The sequence below is a fragment of the Oryzias latipes genome, chromosome 4 (assembly GCF_002234675.1).
Source record: "Oryzias latipes chromosome 4, ASM223467v1".
Lineage (NCBI taxonomy): Eukaryota > Metazoa > Chordata > Actinopteri > Beloniformes > Adrianichthyidae > Oryzias > Oryzias latipes.
This window is the reverse complement of record NC_019862.2, coordinates 24,210,138-24,229,718: the sequence shown is the minus strand read 5'-3', so window position 1 is coordinate 24,229,718 and position 19,581 is coordinate 24,210,138. Positions and strand designations below refer to the sequence as shown.

Here is a 19,581-nt window from a genome sequence, read left to right as displayed (position 1 = left end):
CCAGGGGTGCTCATTACGTCGATCGCGATCAACCAATCGTTCTTCAAGGACAAGAGGGTAGATCACTGGCCGGAAAAGATTTAAAAAAAAAAAGTAATTCTTAAAAATCCACCAGCCAATCAAAATCCTCACTAAAAAGTATGGGACTTGATTGACATGCAGATTGGCCAATTGGACATCCTCTGATACATACGTCACTGTAGACGCGTGTTTAAATTCACTGAGCGCAAACTCTCTGTCATCAGAAAGTCGCTTTCTGCCCCGCGGGACGTCAAATCCCCCGCAGAAGACCACTCCGGACAACCAGAGTGTTTATTGAAGCCGCACAGCGTGTGTCCTCCTGCTATCAGCTTTGTGGTTCTCCCCCGATAAATACGAGCTCATTAAGGAAGCTGTTTTTTACGTGGCACGCGCTTCGTACGGAGCCAGCAGCTCTTTGGAAAGCCATCCTCCCCTATTGCACGGTTTACAGCAGAGCATGACATACGATGGTTGCTGCTTTCTGTCTTTGTATTAAAACGCCATATCTGTTAATACAAAAGTATCTTTGTGTAATCTCACTGTGTAGTTTTTAATCATCAGTACATAAACAATAATGTTCAAATAAACATGTAACTAATAAAAATAAATAACAAACATTTACTAATAGTATTTAATGTATATATATATATATACACACACGCACACACACACCACACACAAACATATAACACAAAAAAGTGTGAGCACCCCTGCACTAGACAGTGCGCTGAACCTTTTTTTTCAATGATTTGTGATCTTCACTGGTGTCCATAGATTACATGAAATCTTTCCACCTTTATCCACCTTTGTCATGGTAGGGAGAACACATCAATGTAAGGGTGGGGTCATAGGATAGCACAAGGGTTAAACAAGTCTGGTGTGGCTTGCAGTTCCACCCTCTACCAGCAGGGGAGCCCAATACTCCTAATGTCCTTCTATCTGTTTACCTGAGCTGGTGTTGAAAAGGAATTTGATTACATTTCTGTCAAGCTATTTACATTTCTGCATTTATCCTCCGAATTTTTGCTGTTGCCCAATGAGCTAGATAATAGATAAGAACACGCCCCTAATAAGAGCATTTCCATGGAGTGCTGTGAGAATGAAGGCTGATGGAACACGCTTCATTTGAATTTGGTTGCTGTACTACCGTACAAATACAATCACTTTTTATTGATCCAACAGCAGAGGAATTCTCTTGGAAACAAGAGAGTGTAATCTGTTCATGTTTCCCAGAACACACCTAAGTTTGAAACTAAATATTTTAGCTTCAGAAAATATTTCTGACAAGCATCTTTAATTGCGAATGTTATGATTCAATTTGTTCTGAAATAATAATTAAAAAAAGGCCGGTGGTGTTATATAATTGTGTCTCATTACCAAAAGAGTAAAATATCAAATTGTCTTCTTTTACAAAAAAAAAAAAACTCTAGGTGACAAATAAGTTTAAAAAAAATGAAAGACTGCAAAAGTTTGTTTTGGTATGAGACAACCTCCAGCAGGGGCTTTTTTCAGTGTTCTTTTGGCAGTAATCCTCTAAGATTATATAACAATTTGGAAATTCCTACACATACAACTTTGCTATCTTAAAAAGGAAAAAGTGTGGGCTGTTCACTTCCCTAAGCAATGGGTACAGCCACAACAAATGCTTACAATCTGCACAAACAAGCACAACAGGAGCTGTCCAAATCCACACCATAAACAACTTGAAGACATCCTGAGTTCTCAGGAGTTCAATGAGCTGACAAAGCACCCAATGTTGTAGTTTCAAACAGTGACTATAACACAGTGTTCCAATCTCTAAAAGACCCACTCTAATGAAAATGGTGTTTTTGGTGTTTTTAACATGTTCTTGTAGCACTATTTTCATATTGGAGGACATATTTAAAGAAGATTAAGATTGAAACAGCATTTTGGAGTATTTTATTTCTTTTTCATATCGTGGTGAATCAGGAGCAATCAGGAGCGTTTTAAAAAGCTCTTAGTTGTTATGCAAGACAGGACTCTACCATCTTCACAGACTTAAACTCATTGCTGATCCATCAGAAATTCAGGTTTAAAAAATCTCAAATGGAGAATGTGTCTTTTGTCTGCTACAACTGTGTCATGAAAGCTTCTGGAACATCCTTGAATAGTTAGGTAACTCTACAGTGTTTAAATTAATGGGAATCGAGCCAGTCCATCCAAAAAAAAAAAACTTGAAAAAATTTGTAACACATTAGCAAAACTTTCCTTTTGGTTTACTGTTCACAAGAAATGTATAAAGTGGCTGTGTTCATCACATCTTCTTTTGTTGCTACTCTAAATAACAAGTTTCAGTGGTTTGACACCAGTAGCTGAGCAAATCATCCAAAAGGGTCAAATGTAGAGCTGTAGGCCAAACTTGACAATTATTGACATCTTGAATAACTTAAAAAATGTTGTGCTGACAATTTTCTGTCCAAAACACATTCTCATTACCTGAGAAACATTAATGCTATTGTTGTTGCATTTTTTTCTCATTTTTTTACATTTTCTCACTTTTGCTTTTTTCTTAAATCTTTAAATGACAGCACCAAACAAACATTTTGTTCAGATGGCCTTCTACAACCTCAGTCTGCATAATCATAATTTTAAAATAAGCACTCCTAACATTTTGGGTCATGATATTGATCATCTTTTTGTTGTAGATGCAACTTCCTCTATCACTCACAAGCCAAAGTACAGCCTGAGAAGGTGCTCTACTGTATACTGTACTTCCGTTAGCATCTGTGTGACCCACATAAAACACATGAGGCATCTCAACAGACAACAGTACAAAACAAGTTGCAGAGTTCTGAGCAAAACCCCACACAGTAAGAATTGTATGTTCTGATAAAGTGTTTGGATAGGCATTTTCCCCTGGGACAGGGCTTATATTTCATGCCAGTTGAGGCCCACTCACATTCAAAATGCATCACACTAAACATTGAGAAAGACGGCCAACAGTTTTCTCTTGGAACATGTGGAAACTATTAAAGGCCAAGTGACAGACAGTAAGATAGAAATGTTAAATTTTTCCCTGCTGACCCTCAGTGCCTCAGCAGTGGGGTACAGTCAGGGGAAAAAGGGTTTTTAACCGCATAGTTATTGTTTTCTCTTTCCATTCTGTCCTGTACGTTCATGGTAGGCTATCACTAAAGTCAGAGATCATTTTTGACACCAGTCCTTTTCTTTTATTGTAAACAGTACACTGAATTCTTTGCTACCCATTTTTTGTCGTAAAATACAGCCTATATTACCAACCATAAATGTCTAGTTTTCCAAGTGAGTTCATAACCAACAAATAGCACAAATATTATAATAAAGTCTATCAAAACAGAAAAGAATTGATATAAGTATGATAACACACAATGTAAGATAAAACTGAATGGTAAAAATGATGCAACAATATTTGAACCTCTACCTTGCCATCTTTTCGTCAAATCAACCTAATGACCCTTTCAAAGTCACTCTAATAGCAAATTCAGGCTCCGACCTACTAGACATGATCGAAGTGTGGTCAAGGTACAACCAACACTAATGGTCAATCAGTGTCCTCACACTAAATATTTACCACAGTAACTCTAACGCCATTGGATGGCAAATTTGCATACCAGTGGCTGAGTCATGTCTATTTGCAGAAATGTGATCGAATCCACAAGAAGCCTCTGTGACTTTATGAGTTTTGTTAAACTGACACCGGCACAAGTTTCTGAGGTTCTCTCTGAACTATGGTCAGTGGGACTTAAAAAAAATGGGGCAAAACTGTTCTACAAATGTTACATCCAACAATCCCAGGCAGTATTTCTGGGCATGTAGGCTGTATCATAATACAAACAGTAGGAGGATACCACATTGAACGCATATAAACATAAGACAGTTCATAATCCATAGGCTTTAATGAGAGGTTTATGATAAAGTTTGGCTGTTTTTCTGGAGGCGTGTTAGTATTGTCAGATGCTAATGTGAGACGAGCGGAACAGTCTTCTCTAGTTTAACCCGAAGGTGTTCTGTCAAGTTGAAATTAGAACTCTGTGCAGTTCTTCTACACCAAACTCACTCATCTCTCCATCTCTTTGTTATTTTAGCTCTGACACTTGACTGTGGAATATTAGTAGCATGGAAATTTCTCAACTGAACTTCATTACCAAAAGTCTTCCCATCATGGTACCATGCTTGAATTCTCTGAACTATTCAGGCAGACTCATTCTCCCCCAAATGTTTGCAAAGGCAGTCTGACTGCATGATTGTATACAATACATTTGGATGAATAGTAAACATTACCTCCAATTAAGTCTTGCTTTGTGCTGACCTAGAACTCCACTGCACTAGTTCACCTAGAAATCCAATTACAAGCCACAGGAAAACCAATGTTTCCATCCCATCTGCTAAATGTTACTATAAAAGCTTTAAATTGACATGTAGCAATTTCAAATTTAAAAACTTTAAGCTTTTGTAAGATATTAAAGAAGTTAACCTGGTTTTAAAATTTAAAAAGAAAGAAAAATTATTTTACCTACAATAAGTGTTTGAATACTCAAGTTCTTCCAATTCTTTACTGAGACATGTTAAGTGAAAGGTTTTTGAGAAGATACAAAAAAGTAACTGGAGTTACAAAATGAAGTCCTGGAACCTGTTATAAACCAAAATGTTTTCTGAACTTTTAGTTCATTACCTTTTGCAAATATAACAGCGGATCATAGTCGCAGCATGCTTTCTGCCAAAAAAAAAAAAAAAGACTACCGGTAAACCTTTTTTTAGTAAAGTTGATTGCAAGTCTCCTGCAGTAGTTCCCATAACTGTAAGGCATTTGTGAAACTTCTGCATGAGGTTGCCTTGGTTTTACTCTTCTATCCAGCTCAACCCAACCAGCTTAAAGGGGTTTTAAGTCTGAAGACTGTGCCGGCCACTTCATATCTTCATATTTTTATCTTCTTCTCTGTCCTCAGGTACTTTGTCTCTGTCTTATATCGGTGTTTTAGCAATGATAGAAAATTGCCTTCTGATTCAGTTGTGACTTTAGGTCTGGTAGACTTCTTTCTGTCAGTTTCCCCCAGTTTCTGAGCATCTTTTTACTGTAAAAGAAACTTTACTCACTGCCACCTTGACTTTATTTACAATTTGTCTGTAAAAAAGACTTTTATTTTCCATTGTTGATACACCATCATGATGTTGTGAATGATGAAGTGTCTCTCTTCCATACATCACTTTCTACTGTACAGTACTGCTTAGCCAAAGCACAAGGGTACGTACCATAGTGTGTTCCAGAACAGCTTTTATGCAGACAGAGAAGATTGCGAGTAATCAAAAAAAGTTGTAACACCTGTTTAAGACTTCATCAAACTCTTTTACATATGCACATCTTCAAACTGTTCATCTGTTTTACTTTCTCTGGAAAAGGCCTTTTTGTGTAACTCTAAATGTACAAAAGTTAAAAAATAACCTTCCTTTTTTCAACCTATGGCAGTTCACATGTCACTTCGGTAACATTTTGAGCTATTTGTTGGACTTAAAACTTTGAGCTGAAAAAGAAAATGTGGATTACTTGGGTTTTCAAAACGTGTGATCCGTGACATATAATTAAAAAAATGTCATCTCAACTAGCATCCGAAAAGAGCTTACAAAAAGGTTTACATGGTCGGCAGTGGCTCAGGCGGTTGAGCGGGTCGTCCAATGATCGTAGGGTCAGCGGTTCGATCCCCACTCCCACCAGCCAAAATGTCGTGTCCTTGGGCAAGACACTTCACCCTCCTTGCCTCCAGTGTGGCTCCACTGGTGTGTGAATGTGTATAAATGACCCCAGTTACCATCACCAAGTATGAATGAGGAGTGAATGAATAATGGACACAATGTAAGCGCTTTGAGTGACTTGAAAAGCGCAGATAAATCCAATCCATTATTATATGTGAGACCCATTGATTAGAATGGCTCCCTTTACACCCAGCTTTTCCAGCTCTACGTTTTTGCCAGCACTGTTGTCACCACACCCTGAATTTTCTGAAAATTTAAGTCTAGAGTAAAATGTTTTCTGTATTTTCCCTTTTATTTTTCACTTTCTAAAATTGGGTAAACACCCTGTGGTCACAAGGCTGTTATAGAAATGCAGATTTGATAGGCAGGTGTTTAAAGACCATTCTCTTGTTTGTGGGTCATATTATATTTAAAAAAACCTCTAGTCCACTTTTTCTTTTTGCTATGGATTTTGAAAAATGTTATTAAACTTAAACTGCTTTCTTGACAGACTTCCTTGACATTGAATTACATTGTCGTAACCGGAGATCTCCTTGTTTGGTTTAGAAAACAACTATCGTGTGAACTGATCTGACTCCAGTAAATGTTGTTTTATAAATAGCATCAAGCAGAAAGTGCAAGTGTTGGTCGTAAAACTGCTTTTCATTGAATTTTTTATGTAGTAAAATCTATTTACTAAAGTACAGCTATCAAAATTTAGAAACAACTTTTAACATTTTGTATAAAAAAAAAACTATAATAATGTGTACCGTTCATGACCACAGAGTTTATGTTTCTCCTTTAAGTATACTAAAGATCTTATCAAACAATATCATTTATTTTAGGTAAACAAATATCATGATTTCAAATCACACTTTGACACATGTAGAAAAACAACACTGACACACAAAAATAACACTAAAACACAATTTCGTGGTTTTGGCTTTGATTGTGACAAGTTCGGGCACAAAAAATGTGACACCCACACGTACGGTAACTTTCACCCTCTTGCTTTCCTTGCCTTCCAGTGTACACACAGACAGGATTTCGCAGGAAGCTACAATAATTTGAGCCAAGCTTTTTCAGGGGTGTGACACAAAACAGCCCTGTGTGTTGCCTTGGAGGAAAGAATTACGTAAGCATTTCATCTCAGCTTCTTATGAATGCTTTTTTAGAGCAAAGCAAGTTTTTTTTTTTTTACATTGGCAAACAATGGTTTTTGTTAACATTTCAGATTTACAGAAAATGTCAAGAAAGGTTGAAGTCTAGCAAGGTGTTGATAAGACCTACTGCATTAAGAAAGAGTTACTTTGACTCAACAAAAAGCGTAATTTTTAGGCTGGTACTGTAGTGTTGGAGGCCATTGTTTTTGCCTTAAGGTGCTGTGCTCCTTGAGAAAAATGAGGCGTTTAAAGCACTAAATGATCCCAGATCTTTGGTCACTAGCTTTGCTAGCTTCTTTATTGTTAACAAAGTTTTGGACTTTGTAGTAAATACAAGAGAAAAGAGTGTAAAAATGTTAACGTCTGTCTAAGAATATATATAAAGTAGGATTTCTAGGAATATAAAGTGTGTAGTGAAGGGTTTACAGCATTAAAACATCTATTATAATTGCAAAAAATAAAGCAGAAAATAATGCAATACTTTTAGAAGTTGACTCCTGAGATAACCACTTCCATACATTGTTTTTTATCAGCCAAGTATTTAATTGATATAATTCATCTTTTGCAAAGAAAATGTTTTATTTATTTATTTATTTATTTGGAAAAACCTAAGATATAATTAGTTTACATTCTTTGTCATTAAGTCTTTTAAAACTGGTGAAATGTCAGCATTTTCTTATGTATTGTGTAAAGAGACGGGGCCTATACTAAAAAATACGGGGTTTGAGAACAGACACATTAAAGTTAGCAAAGAAAGAAAATGCATTAGGTGTTTGTTTTTTTGTTTGTAGTTGTAGAATGTATTTTCACTGCCTTATGTCTTAATTTGCATTTTACTCCATTCTTTTTCTATATCCACTTATTCCTGTTTGGGGTCATGGAGTTGCTGGAGCCTATCCCAGCTCCTGCCAGGTGAAGGCTGGGTACACCCTGGACAGTTCATCAGTTCATCACAGGGGCAAACTGCAATCCTTTCCAAAAATAACATGATGATCTTGTGCCTTTTTTTAATTCGTTTTTATATATTCAGATGTGCCAACACTAACACAACATATAATAAAATTTCATCTTTTGCAACAGATAGTGTGTTCTTTTCTTTTGAGTTTCACTTAATTGCTTTATAAACAAAGCGATGATAAGCTTTCTCACTGAGCTTTACTGTGGTTTCATCAATCCATCTCAGGTAATCCCCAAAAAGCTGTGGTTGAACAAGAGTTTTGTATTATCATGTTTTAGTTTCAACCAAGCACATCTATCTGCCATGCTTTAGAACAGTTCTCTTCTCTTGTCCTGTCTTGACACTCTTCGTTCTTGGCAGCTTGCTTTTGGACCGTGGCCTCTGCAATGTTTTTATCACTAATATCTCTTTCAGACACATTCTTCAAATATGAAAGCCTGTCATTGTTAGCCTTTTGAACTGATGTGATAAAGTTTGGTTATTTCATGTGCAACCTTAATTCTTAAACTCCCTGATCAACCAAATGAAAGATCACAGTTTAAAAATATATTTTTTAAAAACTTTATGCCATCCAAGGCAATAAAACTTAAAAAGATTATTATTTGTTGTTAATTTTTTTCTTGGTTTTGTTGGGAAAAGATTAACTTGTGCATAAGGTTTTATATAAAATTACAATGAAAAATTTGGTAAATATTTTTCCTGGAAAAAAAAATTGTTTAAAGGCAGTTCTATAGGCTGTTTAGTATCAGAATAGTAGACACATTAAACCAACATGCCAGCAAAATAATAGTTACTCAACCAAGCAGCCTTTTGCTTAATCTGCCTTCTTCCTGTAGATCCTAAAACAAGACAAAAGTCTGCATTTTACTTAAAGCAAGGCAAGTGTTTTCCTTTGCATCCCTTTACTTTTGCTGAAATCTAAACTCTACCTGACTGTGACCTTGTTTCAACACAACTGCTCTACATATTATGGGACTTGCAGCACTACTGACTGACTTTTTTGTCTTATTTAAAACCTTTTTCCAATTTTTCCATTTCAAATTGTTTTCATCACTTATCTTTGGTATCTCTGTTTACTTTCCTTGTTTGTGGCTCAGTAGAGGAAGAGCCAAGACAGAAAAAACACCAGCAAAGACTACAAAAAGATTATTATGGTGGAAACCATAATCTAAGCAGCATACTAAAGCTTATGTCAGTCATCTAATTCAAGTAGGTTAAAATTTTATAACATTATAGGTTCAGTTAACTTTTCAGAGTCATTTAGGTGATTTCTGTTCCAATTATTATCTAAACACAACACGCATTTATGCAAGAACAAAAAGCTTCACATTACCTATATCACAACATGTCAGCTTAATGGACCTAGAGTAATAATCATAGTTATTACTTTCCCTGTAATTAAAGCCAAAAAACGACTTTATCATTTAGTCTTCAGATTGTTTGAAAGTTATGAAGCAAAGTGGATCCATTTGTGTTTGTCTCTCAACTAATATCTAATGGGTCCAGGTCCAACATGTTTAAAGTCATGTAATTACGATTTTGATCTAAAAACAGACAATTCATTAGAAATTCTCTGCAATCAAAACCAGAGATGTATACTTCTTTATGTTTATTAGATGCATCCCCACAAAATAAAAGTGCTTGGAAAAAGAGAAAAAGTTCAGTTCATTTCAAGACATCTGGCAGCTAATGTTACCAATGAACCACATTAAAAGAAATGAGACAATAAAAATTCTGAGAAATGTAAAAAGTTTCACTCTGTTCCTTTAATCAGCCTCGACTTGAAACTAAGATATTTCCACTCAAATGAATAAAATTTTCCCTACTTTATACTGTGATATCTTCCTTTATCTGGACTATAAAACTGTCACATGAGATTTATACATGGTAGGCCTCTAGAAATACAGAGCACTTCTGGTGAGATGCATTTATCTCTGCAGTCCTCCACTATCACACAAACGATACGCGCCTGTGTTTCCAGCTAATGCACGTCTGCAGTGGGGCACAGTGCCAAAGCCAGGGTACAGGAAGTGACGTCAGAATCTGTGCCAGATAGTGACAAATCTGACATTCCCACAAAGCCATTTCCCAAGACAAACAAACAGAACCTTCCCATGTGTGCATGCGTGCTCATGTTTGATTCTCAGTACTACTCGAGATGGTATGATTGAGTTTCTTTAGATGAAACCCAACATCACCACAGCGGAAGATAACAAGAAAAACACATTTTCAACATGAGAAAAACAATGAGGAAGAGAAAGCAATAAGGCGGGTAAAATAATATTGAATAAACAATGTTTCTTTAGCCATACAAAAGCTTTATATAGGCCAAGCAACACAGTGGTTTGTTTCAATGTTATCTGCTCTTTACCCAAGATGTGCCAGTTCCCATGCGAAGAATGGGATTACACAGATCCTCTGCTCTCTTCTTTTTTTTAATACAAAGACCAATTCCCATGGATGCAGATCCGTTTAGGGAACGTAATATTCTACCCACTTGTGATTTCCTCAGGGGCTTTGGACTTAAAAAAGTCTGGAGCTCTGCAGTGTTGACATTAGTCCATCCACCCCAGAACCTCAAGCCATCATGACAGGAAGCGAGTAAAGCTTTTCATAAAGGTTGTGCAAGTTCATTTCACTGGCAAAGCTACAAAAACGCAGCAAAATTTAGAGCAGAAGTAAAGGAAGCTGGAGCAGGATGAAGCAGTGAGCAGAGGTAAGCTCACACTCTATTAGGGAAGTCGTAAATTCCCAGTCCAAGTGTGGCATCTGACGACAAATATCCCACATATTCTGAATGTAACTCACAATGACCAAAACACTATTAAGGAAGTCTACCACCAATGGTTTAGGCAACTGGAAAAAAAAACAACAACAACATATGGACTATAATTTCACTGGATCTTCTCTTTGTGTGGGGGATGTGAAGTTGTAAAGGATCATTTTCGGAATGTTTACAGTGGTCTCTCATTTATCGACAAGATTACAAAAATTGGTTTATCAAAAAGAAAAAACGGGGCAAAATTTTTTTCATTCTGGTAAACAGATGTAGGGAAAGTAAAGAAGTTCTGAGCAGAAAATAGGAAGCATGAGAGGAAAACCGACCATCCTGATAATACTCTCCCACCACACCTCGTTACTACACCACGTTTATTCACCAGATATTTTTAAACTTTTTTTTGTAGAACACACTATTTACAAAAGGTGGGCTGCTGTTTTGCTCACTTTTCACAATGCAAAGATCTGATCTCATTCACTTCAAGACTCCTTAGTTTCTCCGTTTCTTATAGATCTCTAGGTAGCTGGTTGAAAAAACCCAAACCATTGTATTTTCCAATCAGAATGTAAACACTTGCACTTGTAAACAAATGCCATGCTAGTGAAGCGTAGTGCAGAAAGAGTGAAATTACTTTTAAAAGGCTTAAAATCTCCTTTTCACAGTAAACGTCTTGATTTTATCAGACACTGTTCGGGTTTGGTTTGCAGGGCAGAGTGAATGCCGCTGTGCATAAGAGTCATTCTAATCAGTGAGTGCAGCTACAGCGAAACTCTAAAGAGCGATAAAAAGCTTGGTCAAGCCACAACTGAATCAAAAAAACAGACTGCACAAACTTCAAGTCTTTTAAAAGGTGGAAAAAAAGTAAGAGTCCACTTTCCTTTACAATAAAACGCCTCATGCTGACTCCTTCAAGTAAACTTTTGACCTCTAGAGTTTTTCCAAATGAACAGCCCTCCGAGATGCTTCCATAACATTCCGGTGTGAAAAGCAAAACGGCCCCATGTATGCCTGGTCTTTAAATTTAATTCACAGGCTCAGCTGGTTGAAAGTAGGGGGGCTTCGGGATAATGTGTCCCACTCACTTTGATATTAGCACTCTTACATTTGGTTTGGATCATCTGACCTGGAGGAACTCTACAATGAACAGCGCTTGGAAAAATCTGTGCTGTAATGTTTACCTTGAAGTCTTTCTGGAGGAAGGGGAAGTTTTCAAACAAACCTCTACAACACAGGTCTCAAAAACAAGATAAGTTACTAAATATTTTTCTATTATCTGTGTTTCCTGTAAATATGGCCCACTTACAAATAAGGACTTTAAACAGAAAACACTACCTGCTTTCCAAAACAAAACATCACAATCATTTTATATCAAATATGTTGTTTTTGTTTTTTTTTATCTACCTTCAAAGTTCTTATCTGGACCGTTATGAGTGGCAGCTTGGAAAAAGAAAAGACCTGTAGTAATATGTAAAAAAACCCAAGGTAAATTCAGATTTATTAGTCTATATAACCTAAAAAAATCTTACTTTTATGATACTTTACAAAAAGCGTATTGGTTCCGTTATATAATAGGTGCCTGGTAGGGCTGCACGATATGAAGAAAACTCGCGATATGCAATATTAGTAATTAATATTGCGATAACGATATAATTTGCGGTATATAAACAATTAGCAAAACAACTAAAAATATTATTCCCATTCCATTACAACAGCTTAAAAATTATACTACAAATGACCCTTGTTGACATAGGAGACGAACATACAACATAATAGGGCGCCATCCGATTAGTTAACAACGTGAAGGGGTCCATCTGATTGGTCAAATGCAGAAAGGGATTCTTTCGATCCATTAAACACTTCAAGCTGCCATAAGATTGTTTGGCCACATCTAAGGTAACCATTTATTACAAATTTGCTGTCTTTTGTGATATGCATATTGCACAGCTTGATATTGCGATAACGATAAATTTGCGGTATATTGTGCAGGCCTAGTGCCTTGATATAACAGTAAGTTACTATTATCAAAAAAGCATAGCCTGGCACAATACTGCATCTTTGTGCCAGCAAAGAAGGCCAGCATGAAGGAGCCACAGCAGAGAGAAAGGTCAAGACAGAAAAAGTCTGCATTCCACTGGGCCTCTTTATTCTGATGAAAAGGGGGGCATAAAAGACATTGAAAGACTTGTCAGAAAGATGCACATCCTTGGGGTTTAGCACATACCAAAGGGCTGAAGGGGAAAGCTTAACTGCACAATTTTCAACTGGAAAGAGCGATTGGACAAGCAGATCAGACGACAAATATACCTGAACAAATATTTCTGAAAAGGAAAATTCAACAACCCATTATAAAGATAAAGAAAACCTGTTTTTAATTAACACTTTGTTTTGAGAGCACAGAATTGTGCAAACCTCAACTAAAGCCTTAGTCAAATCTGTCCTTCCGGTGGATATGGGCTGTTTGTGGGGGAAAAATGGGAAAACATGTACGAGGGACGCAGGTGGCCCACATGAAATATCAAGGTCATAGACCGTTTGGTGATCCCGTAGAGCCAAAAGCCTTGTTTCCACTGAGTGGTGTGGTATGGTTTGGTACGGTCTGGTTCGGTCCGGGTCGGTCCGGTATTTTTAGTGTTTCTGTTATAAAATGGACCCATTAAACTGATTCGAACCGTACCATTTTTGGACCCCAACTTCTTGTAGGTCCATAGGAAAATGGAATGGACTGGTGAGGGCGGTGCTACTGTCGAAACCCGTTGATTGAATGAAGGTCAATGCAACAAAAGAAAGGGCCAAGAAAGCGGCTGTATTCCTCGTCGCTCAATCTTCTCTCATAAAACGTTAAATGTTTTGTTTACCTGGTGACAGGAACTGGCTGTCTTTCAGCATGGGAGACTACTAGACTACTTTAACTATTCGTTCATTCATTTTCTAAACCCGCTTTTGTCCCTATTGGGGTCACGGGGCTGCCAGAGCCTAGCCACTCGTGGGCGAAGGCAGGGTAAACCCTGGATGGGTTGCAATCACACACAATCATATACACACTTGCATTCACACCTAGGGACAATTTAGAGTAACCAATTAACCAATGAAGCATGTTTTGGATGGTGGGAGGAAGTCGGAGTCAAAGGAAAACCCTTGCATGCACGGGGAGAACATGCAAACTCCACACAGAAAGGTCCCCCATTGATGTTCTGTTTCAGGTCTCCGAGCCGGGATTTGAACCGGGCCTTCTTGCTGTGAGGCAAGAATGCTGACCTTTGCCCTGACTCACGATGGACCCAAGAAAACATTACTGAAATATCTAAAAGTTCTTCTTTTACTTTTATTACTTACTATTTCCTTCAATTAAGTCACATCACACATAACTCCCCACAAACTTTGGTTCTGTTTTTTTCTTTCCACAAGAGTGTGATGAAACACATGGAAAGCATACAATCATCGCAGCTGTCTTTTATTACTGCCTCTGACAAAAATTATTTACACGTCTGCGTACTGGAGCTATGGAAGGGAGACGTGAAGAGGCCAGCAGTTTGCTTGCTCCTTCAGTTTTGCATCAGAATCTTTTTAAAATGAGACTAAGGTTCATCAAACTTCAATTTGTAGGCATTTTTGAGATTTTGCATTAAAAGAGGAACTAATTAAAACCAAATAAATATTTATTCACATTTATTCTTAATCAAACTACACAATGTTGGGGTTTGGTCAGCAAAAGCTGTAAACAGTCAGGGTCAGAAAGCCTGCCTCCCACTTGACAACAGTGTTCAGATAAAGGCTGCGCCATGGGGGAGAGCAGACCTGTAATTAGACACAGCCAGGACTCCCGTTGCTATGTAAACATCCCAACCGCTATGTCTAGTGCTGTGCTGCCTCAGTGCTCTGCCGTTTTAGCTCCACAGCATGAATCAGAGGCCAACATCTGGTTTCGCGTGTTGGAAGGGACCTTGCCGGTTTGGCACACTGTCTGTGTGTGGAGTGTGTCGCATTAGATCAGTCATCCCTCGCCTGCCTCTCTCCTCCTCCCCCCGACTACCCCTACTCTCGTGTTACAACGATTGCACAATGCATTCTGGCCGCCCTGACTCATGATGGACCCAAGAAAACATTAGGGATAGAGACAAACCTTTTCTTCAACTGTGAGAAGAGAAAAAAGCTACAACCACTGCTGGCATCACAGTGAGTCTTGTCTGCCAGTGGAACTATAAAAAGGCAGACAGAAATAAGCAGTTTGCCTTACTTTAAAGGTTTAAAAAAATACATGCACTGAATGCAAAACACTCTTGATTCTTTAGGACTTAAACATTAACATAAGTTCTGTTTTAATGAATCCATCTTTTCTTTAATCATCCTTAACAATGACATTTTTTATTGAGTTTTACCTCAATTGAATGCTTCTGGCAATACCTGAATAATGCAAGAGCTACATCATATGAATACTTTAAATTTCCATGTGGGCGTTGTTCTTAAGGGATTTAATTTCTTTGAAAATGTCAACCCTAACTCAAATAAGCATAAGTGTTCATTTTAGCCCCCTCACAACTCCAGATATACTAACATTCCAGAGTTTTTGTTTGTCTTTGTTTTTCATTGTTGCATTTCTAATTTATTTCCTGTCATAGAACACAGTGGTCCCCAACCTTCTTCAGGCCATGAACCGGTTTACTGTCAGACATTGTTTTCACAGTCCGATTTATTTAGCTTTCAGTTTCCCTTAACTTTTAAAGGGATAAAGTTCATCCTTATCCTAGGCAAAATGTTTGCATCTGATTTAAAGTGTCTTTGTTGAACCGATATTGTGAAATACCAATTTAAATGTGATATAAACATTCCCTTAACTATCAAAGTGTGTACAAGTGTTTATATTTCGCACTTTCAATTTCTCTCAACAACAGGTCAGAGCAGTCGATTGGGTTCTGTTGGAAGTCTCTTCCTATTTTCTCACCCTTGGAAACCCTTTGATATAGTGTGTTGCTAAGGCTAAATCAAAGTACAGTTAAACAATCTGGCCTTTCTGTATATAGCTGACATGACTCGGGTTTATTGCAATGTTTGCAAGTTCATTTCAAAATTGTAAATTATGTCTCCAAGTTTGATGTTTTTGCTTTTCGTTTAACAGAGTTGTAAACAGCCGCTTTATAAAATACTGAATGAAACTGACACTACTAACAAATGGTGATAGTGGTGTGTTAAAAGCATAAAGCTGCTTAAAGTTCCAACCTGTAACAAGAACACTTAATTCTTGGTTTGCAGTTTGCTAAAAGAGGGATCAATGCAGACTTATTTAAGCATTACATAAAAAGGCTCACATGCTAGTTTAAACCCAATTATGGGGATTCAAACTAACAATGGCAGATAACACCAAAATACTTGTGTGGGAGTCTTCTGGAAAGACACACAAAGCCATGAATTAAATAAATGTAACAAGTTAACATAGCTGAAGGCTAATTCAGCAGTGATTTTCACTCTTGCAAAAGTCATTCAGAAGTTATTAAACAACCAACGAAAGGATAAAAACAAGACAATATTCCCAAACTTTGTGAGTAAATCTTTGTTTTAAGTGTACTTACTGCCAGTGGACTTTGGGAGAAAGGTTAGTCAGTTGTCCAATTGTAAATATCAGTACCCTATGACACAGTATAACAATGCATTTTGCAGTAAGAGGAAGAATCCAGAGGAAAACTTCACAAGGGGCTTCATTGTGTTCTTTATCCTGGCATTGTGGGAGAAATTATGTTTGCGTTGCCCATTCCAAAAACCGACTCCACTGGCCTGTGAGAGTAAAAGTCAACCCACCGGAGTGCCATTGTAATCTTCAGAAATGAACTTTCCAAAAACAAAGGACAGTAGGAATGAAACTGGCGGCTCAAGACTGAGTGTGACATTGAGGACAATTTGGTATAAAATTTAAAAAATTTCATTTTAAAAAATTCTTTATCTGCAGAGTCTGCAACAGTTTTAATAGCTGCAGTTCACTTCAACTACTTTAAACAAACAGTGCAAAGAAAACCATAAAAAAAAGGCTCATAACAGGAGAATTTTGAGCTTCATTTGAATGAATGTTCTGGATGTCAGGGGGAAGAGAGTTCGAGAGTTTGGGGGCAGATTGACTGAAAGGTCTGCTCTCTTAAGCTGCTGAAGAGGGCAGATGGCACCATCAGCGCTTCTTAATTTTTAAGGATAAAAAAAATCAGCAAGACTTTGTGTTGATCAATGTGCAACCAGCAGCAAGGAGCGAACGTGTCCCGTAAGTTATCTAAAGCGTCATCAGCTTTGATAGCATTTTGTCATGGATTGCCCCTTGGTTTTTGCTTTTCCTCGGTTTTGTTCGTCCCACGTTGGCTGGGACTTTTCTGATGCCTTCCTCCCTGAAACAGTCACAGCTACCATCTATCACTAATCAGGTTCTCATTATTTAAGAGGTGGTTTTTCTGTTGCGTCTTATATTTGTTCTGAGCTCTGCCTTGCCTTGGTTGAATTAAACTTTTGGAATCGTTATGGCTGAGTCTGAGTCCTTCCTGCATCTGGGTTTCAATCTGTTTGCCTGACCGTCACACATTTGGCCTGTCCTCTGTGGTTACACACAATGACAAAGCCTCCTGTATGATATGAGTCAAGAAATTCCTTTACACCACTTGTAGTGTTCTCCTGTTTGATCAACAGAAACACTGTTAGAAATCATTTTTGCTGGTGTGGTGACCGCTCGAGCTTTGACTCCACCAGTTGCTGAGGCAAAAACATGCAGGGTTTAAAAATGTAGCCTCCGGCTCGTGCACCTCATTTAAAGAAAAAATGTTTAAACCATATCTTCTAGGCCTTGAATGCAGCTTATAGTCATTCTGGTGAGAGTTCTACTGGTGCTTCTTTGACTAATTTGTTTACTTGTGGGCTTCACCCACATTCACAGCTCGTACTTCCTCTCAATTTTCCTCGCAGCACGTTTGCTTCAGGCTACAACTATTGTCCGCGATTTTTTTAATGTCATGGTTTGTTTGCTCTAAATAAACAAACCCTTTATACACTATCTAAGAAAGCACTGTTATTAGCAACCAAATTGTGGGACTTGTTTTCAATTAAATTGGTTTGTTGTTCTTTAAATGTGATCTAGAAAAAATGCTGAGATAAGCTGAGCTCAAAAGTAGTCCTGCTGTGTGCTTTTACTCTCGAGTGAGCAAGTTAGAACTTCCTAGAATGTAAATCCTCCTTTCTCCTGACTCTGCATGCACTACCTTGAAAGGCATGCCTCAGAAAGTGGAAAACCCCAAAGTATGAGTAAATGCTGACTGCATGTCTTCACCAAACAATACGACCTGGTGCTGAGAAAAGTCCTTGAACTTCAGTTCTGGCGAATGACATGATTACCTAAATATTACCGTATTTTCTTTCTATCCAAAAGCCCAATATTTTTCAAAAAAATAATACAAACAGATAAATGATATCCAATATACTTTTTGTTCACAGATGAAATATGACCAGATCAAAACAAATTTAAACATAAGTATTTTAGCATTTATCAAAATACTAACTGTTGCTGTAAAACAACTGTAATAAAGCTTCAAGTTCTCCAGTTCAGATCAGTTTATGATAAAAAGAAAAGTACAAATGAGGGCTTTCAAAATAAGAAAACAATTTATATTATATCATCTCAGTTTAAGGCAACCAAAATCTAGCACAATGTTTAATCCAGTCCAAATTTTGGTCTTCTGTAACTGTTGTGAATGTTTAACCCCTTCAAACCAGAATGTTGCTCATTTGAAACATACCATTTAATCCAGGACTCCACTCCACTTGTTGTGCAATTTTTAATTACATTATTATAACCACTGGTGCACTTTCCTTTATTATTTTTCTCTCGCACTGTAAGTTTTTGTAAATATGTGACACATTTAACCTTTTTGACCTGTACATACTATGATGCTCTATTTCCTATCTGTAATGCTGCTACAACATTGGAATTTCCCCTTTGCAGGACAAATAAATGACTATCTGATCCTAATTTAGCATCACCTTGAACAAAAAAAAGCACTAAATATTATATTTTTACATAATTGGAAATAACTTCAGGCAAACAGGGTTTAATATTATATTTAACATAAATCTGCTTGGTCTTACGATAAAAAACAACTTATTCAGGTTTTTCCTTTAGCTCTGCTAATGCTAAAGGTCTGTTTTTTCTGCAGGCAGAACTTGGTCTAACAGCGTAGGTGGATGTATGGGCTACAGGAAAAATTTGGCTGGTGTAAAAATAATTGAGTTCATCTGTCCTTTATCAGTAAGACTCTTCGGCTGAAATTTCTGTGGCCACCATTGATTGCTGAGTAAGTTTTTATGTGAATGTAAGAAAAAGTTGTTTTGTGTTATTTGGAGTACAAAACCTACCTGCAGATGCCAGGCAACACGCTGCAAGGAGTAACACAGAGAGGTAGGATCTTCGACCCATCATGCTATCCTGCAGCCTCCAGTATGATTCAGGTAGAGTGAAGCAGACGTCTGTTTTCCCTCAAAGGTTGCCTCCCTTTGAATGGGTTTCCAGGAAAGCCGCCTTCAAGCTCCAACTACAGAGTTAACAAAAACAGAAGATGTCAACCAGAAGAAATCCAATCTGAGTGTGTGGACAAACAGTAAGAACTGTGCTCCAATAATATTTTTATTTTGGTGTACAGAAACAAGACAAAAGAAGAAGTAGATTGAATAAAAGTGGATACAGTTGGTTTTGTGGTTATCTCTGGTTTGTTAGGATAATGCTACATCCAGCTTCCCAAGCTGTTAGCTGACCAGTCATAAGAATATAGGCTCCTTAATAGGTTTTACCTTTTTAAAATTAAGTTTTCTTCAATGTAAAAAAATGATCAAAACAATACAAATATAACCATCCAAACATTTACCAAAACCATTTAATACCCTTCAGGGTTGCTGGAGCCTGTCCCAGCTACTGTATG

General features: G+C 37.4%; 1 protein-coding gene across 3 annotated transcripts in view; it reads right to left on the bottom strand.

Moving 5' to 3' along the window:
- The window catches only part of tgfbr3 (transforming growth factor beta receptor 3), a 74,936-nt gene that overhangs the window by 48,194 nt on the left and 7,161 nt on the right, over positions 1-19,581 (bottom strand). For all 3 annotated transcript variants that reach the window (XR_002290010.2, XM_011474320.3, XM_011474319.3), the window contains exon 2: positions 19,022-19,197. Coding sequence is in view for 2 of the 3 variants with exons in the window: in XM_011474320.3 (XP_011472622.1) it covers positions 19,022-19,085 (64 nt within the window). In the remaining variant the exon portion in view is untranslated. The remainder of the gene's footprint in view (positions 1-19,021; positions 19,198-19,581) is intronic.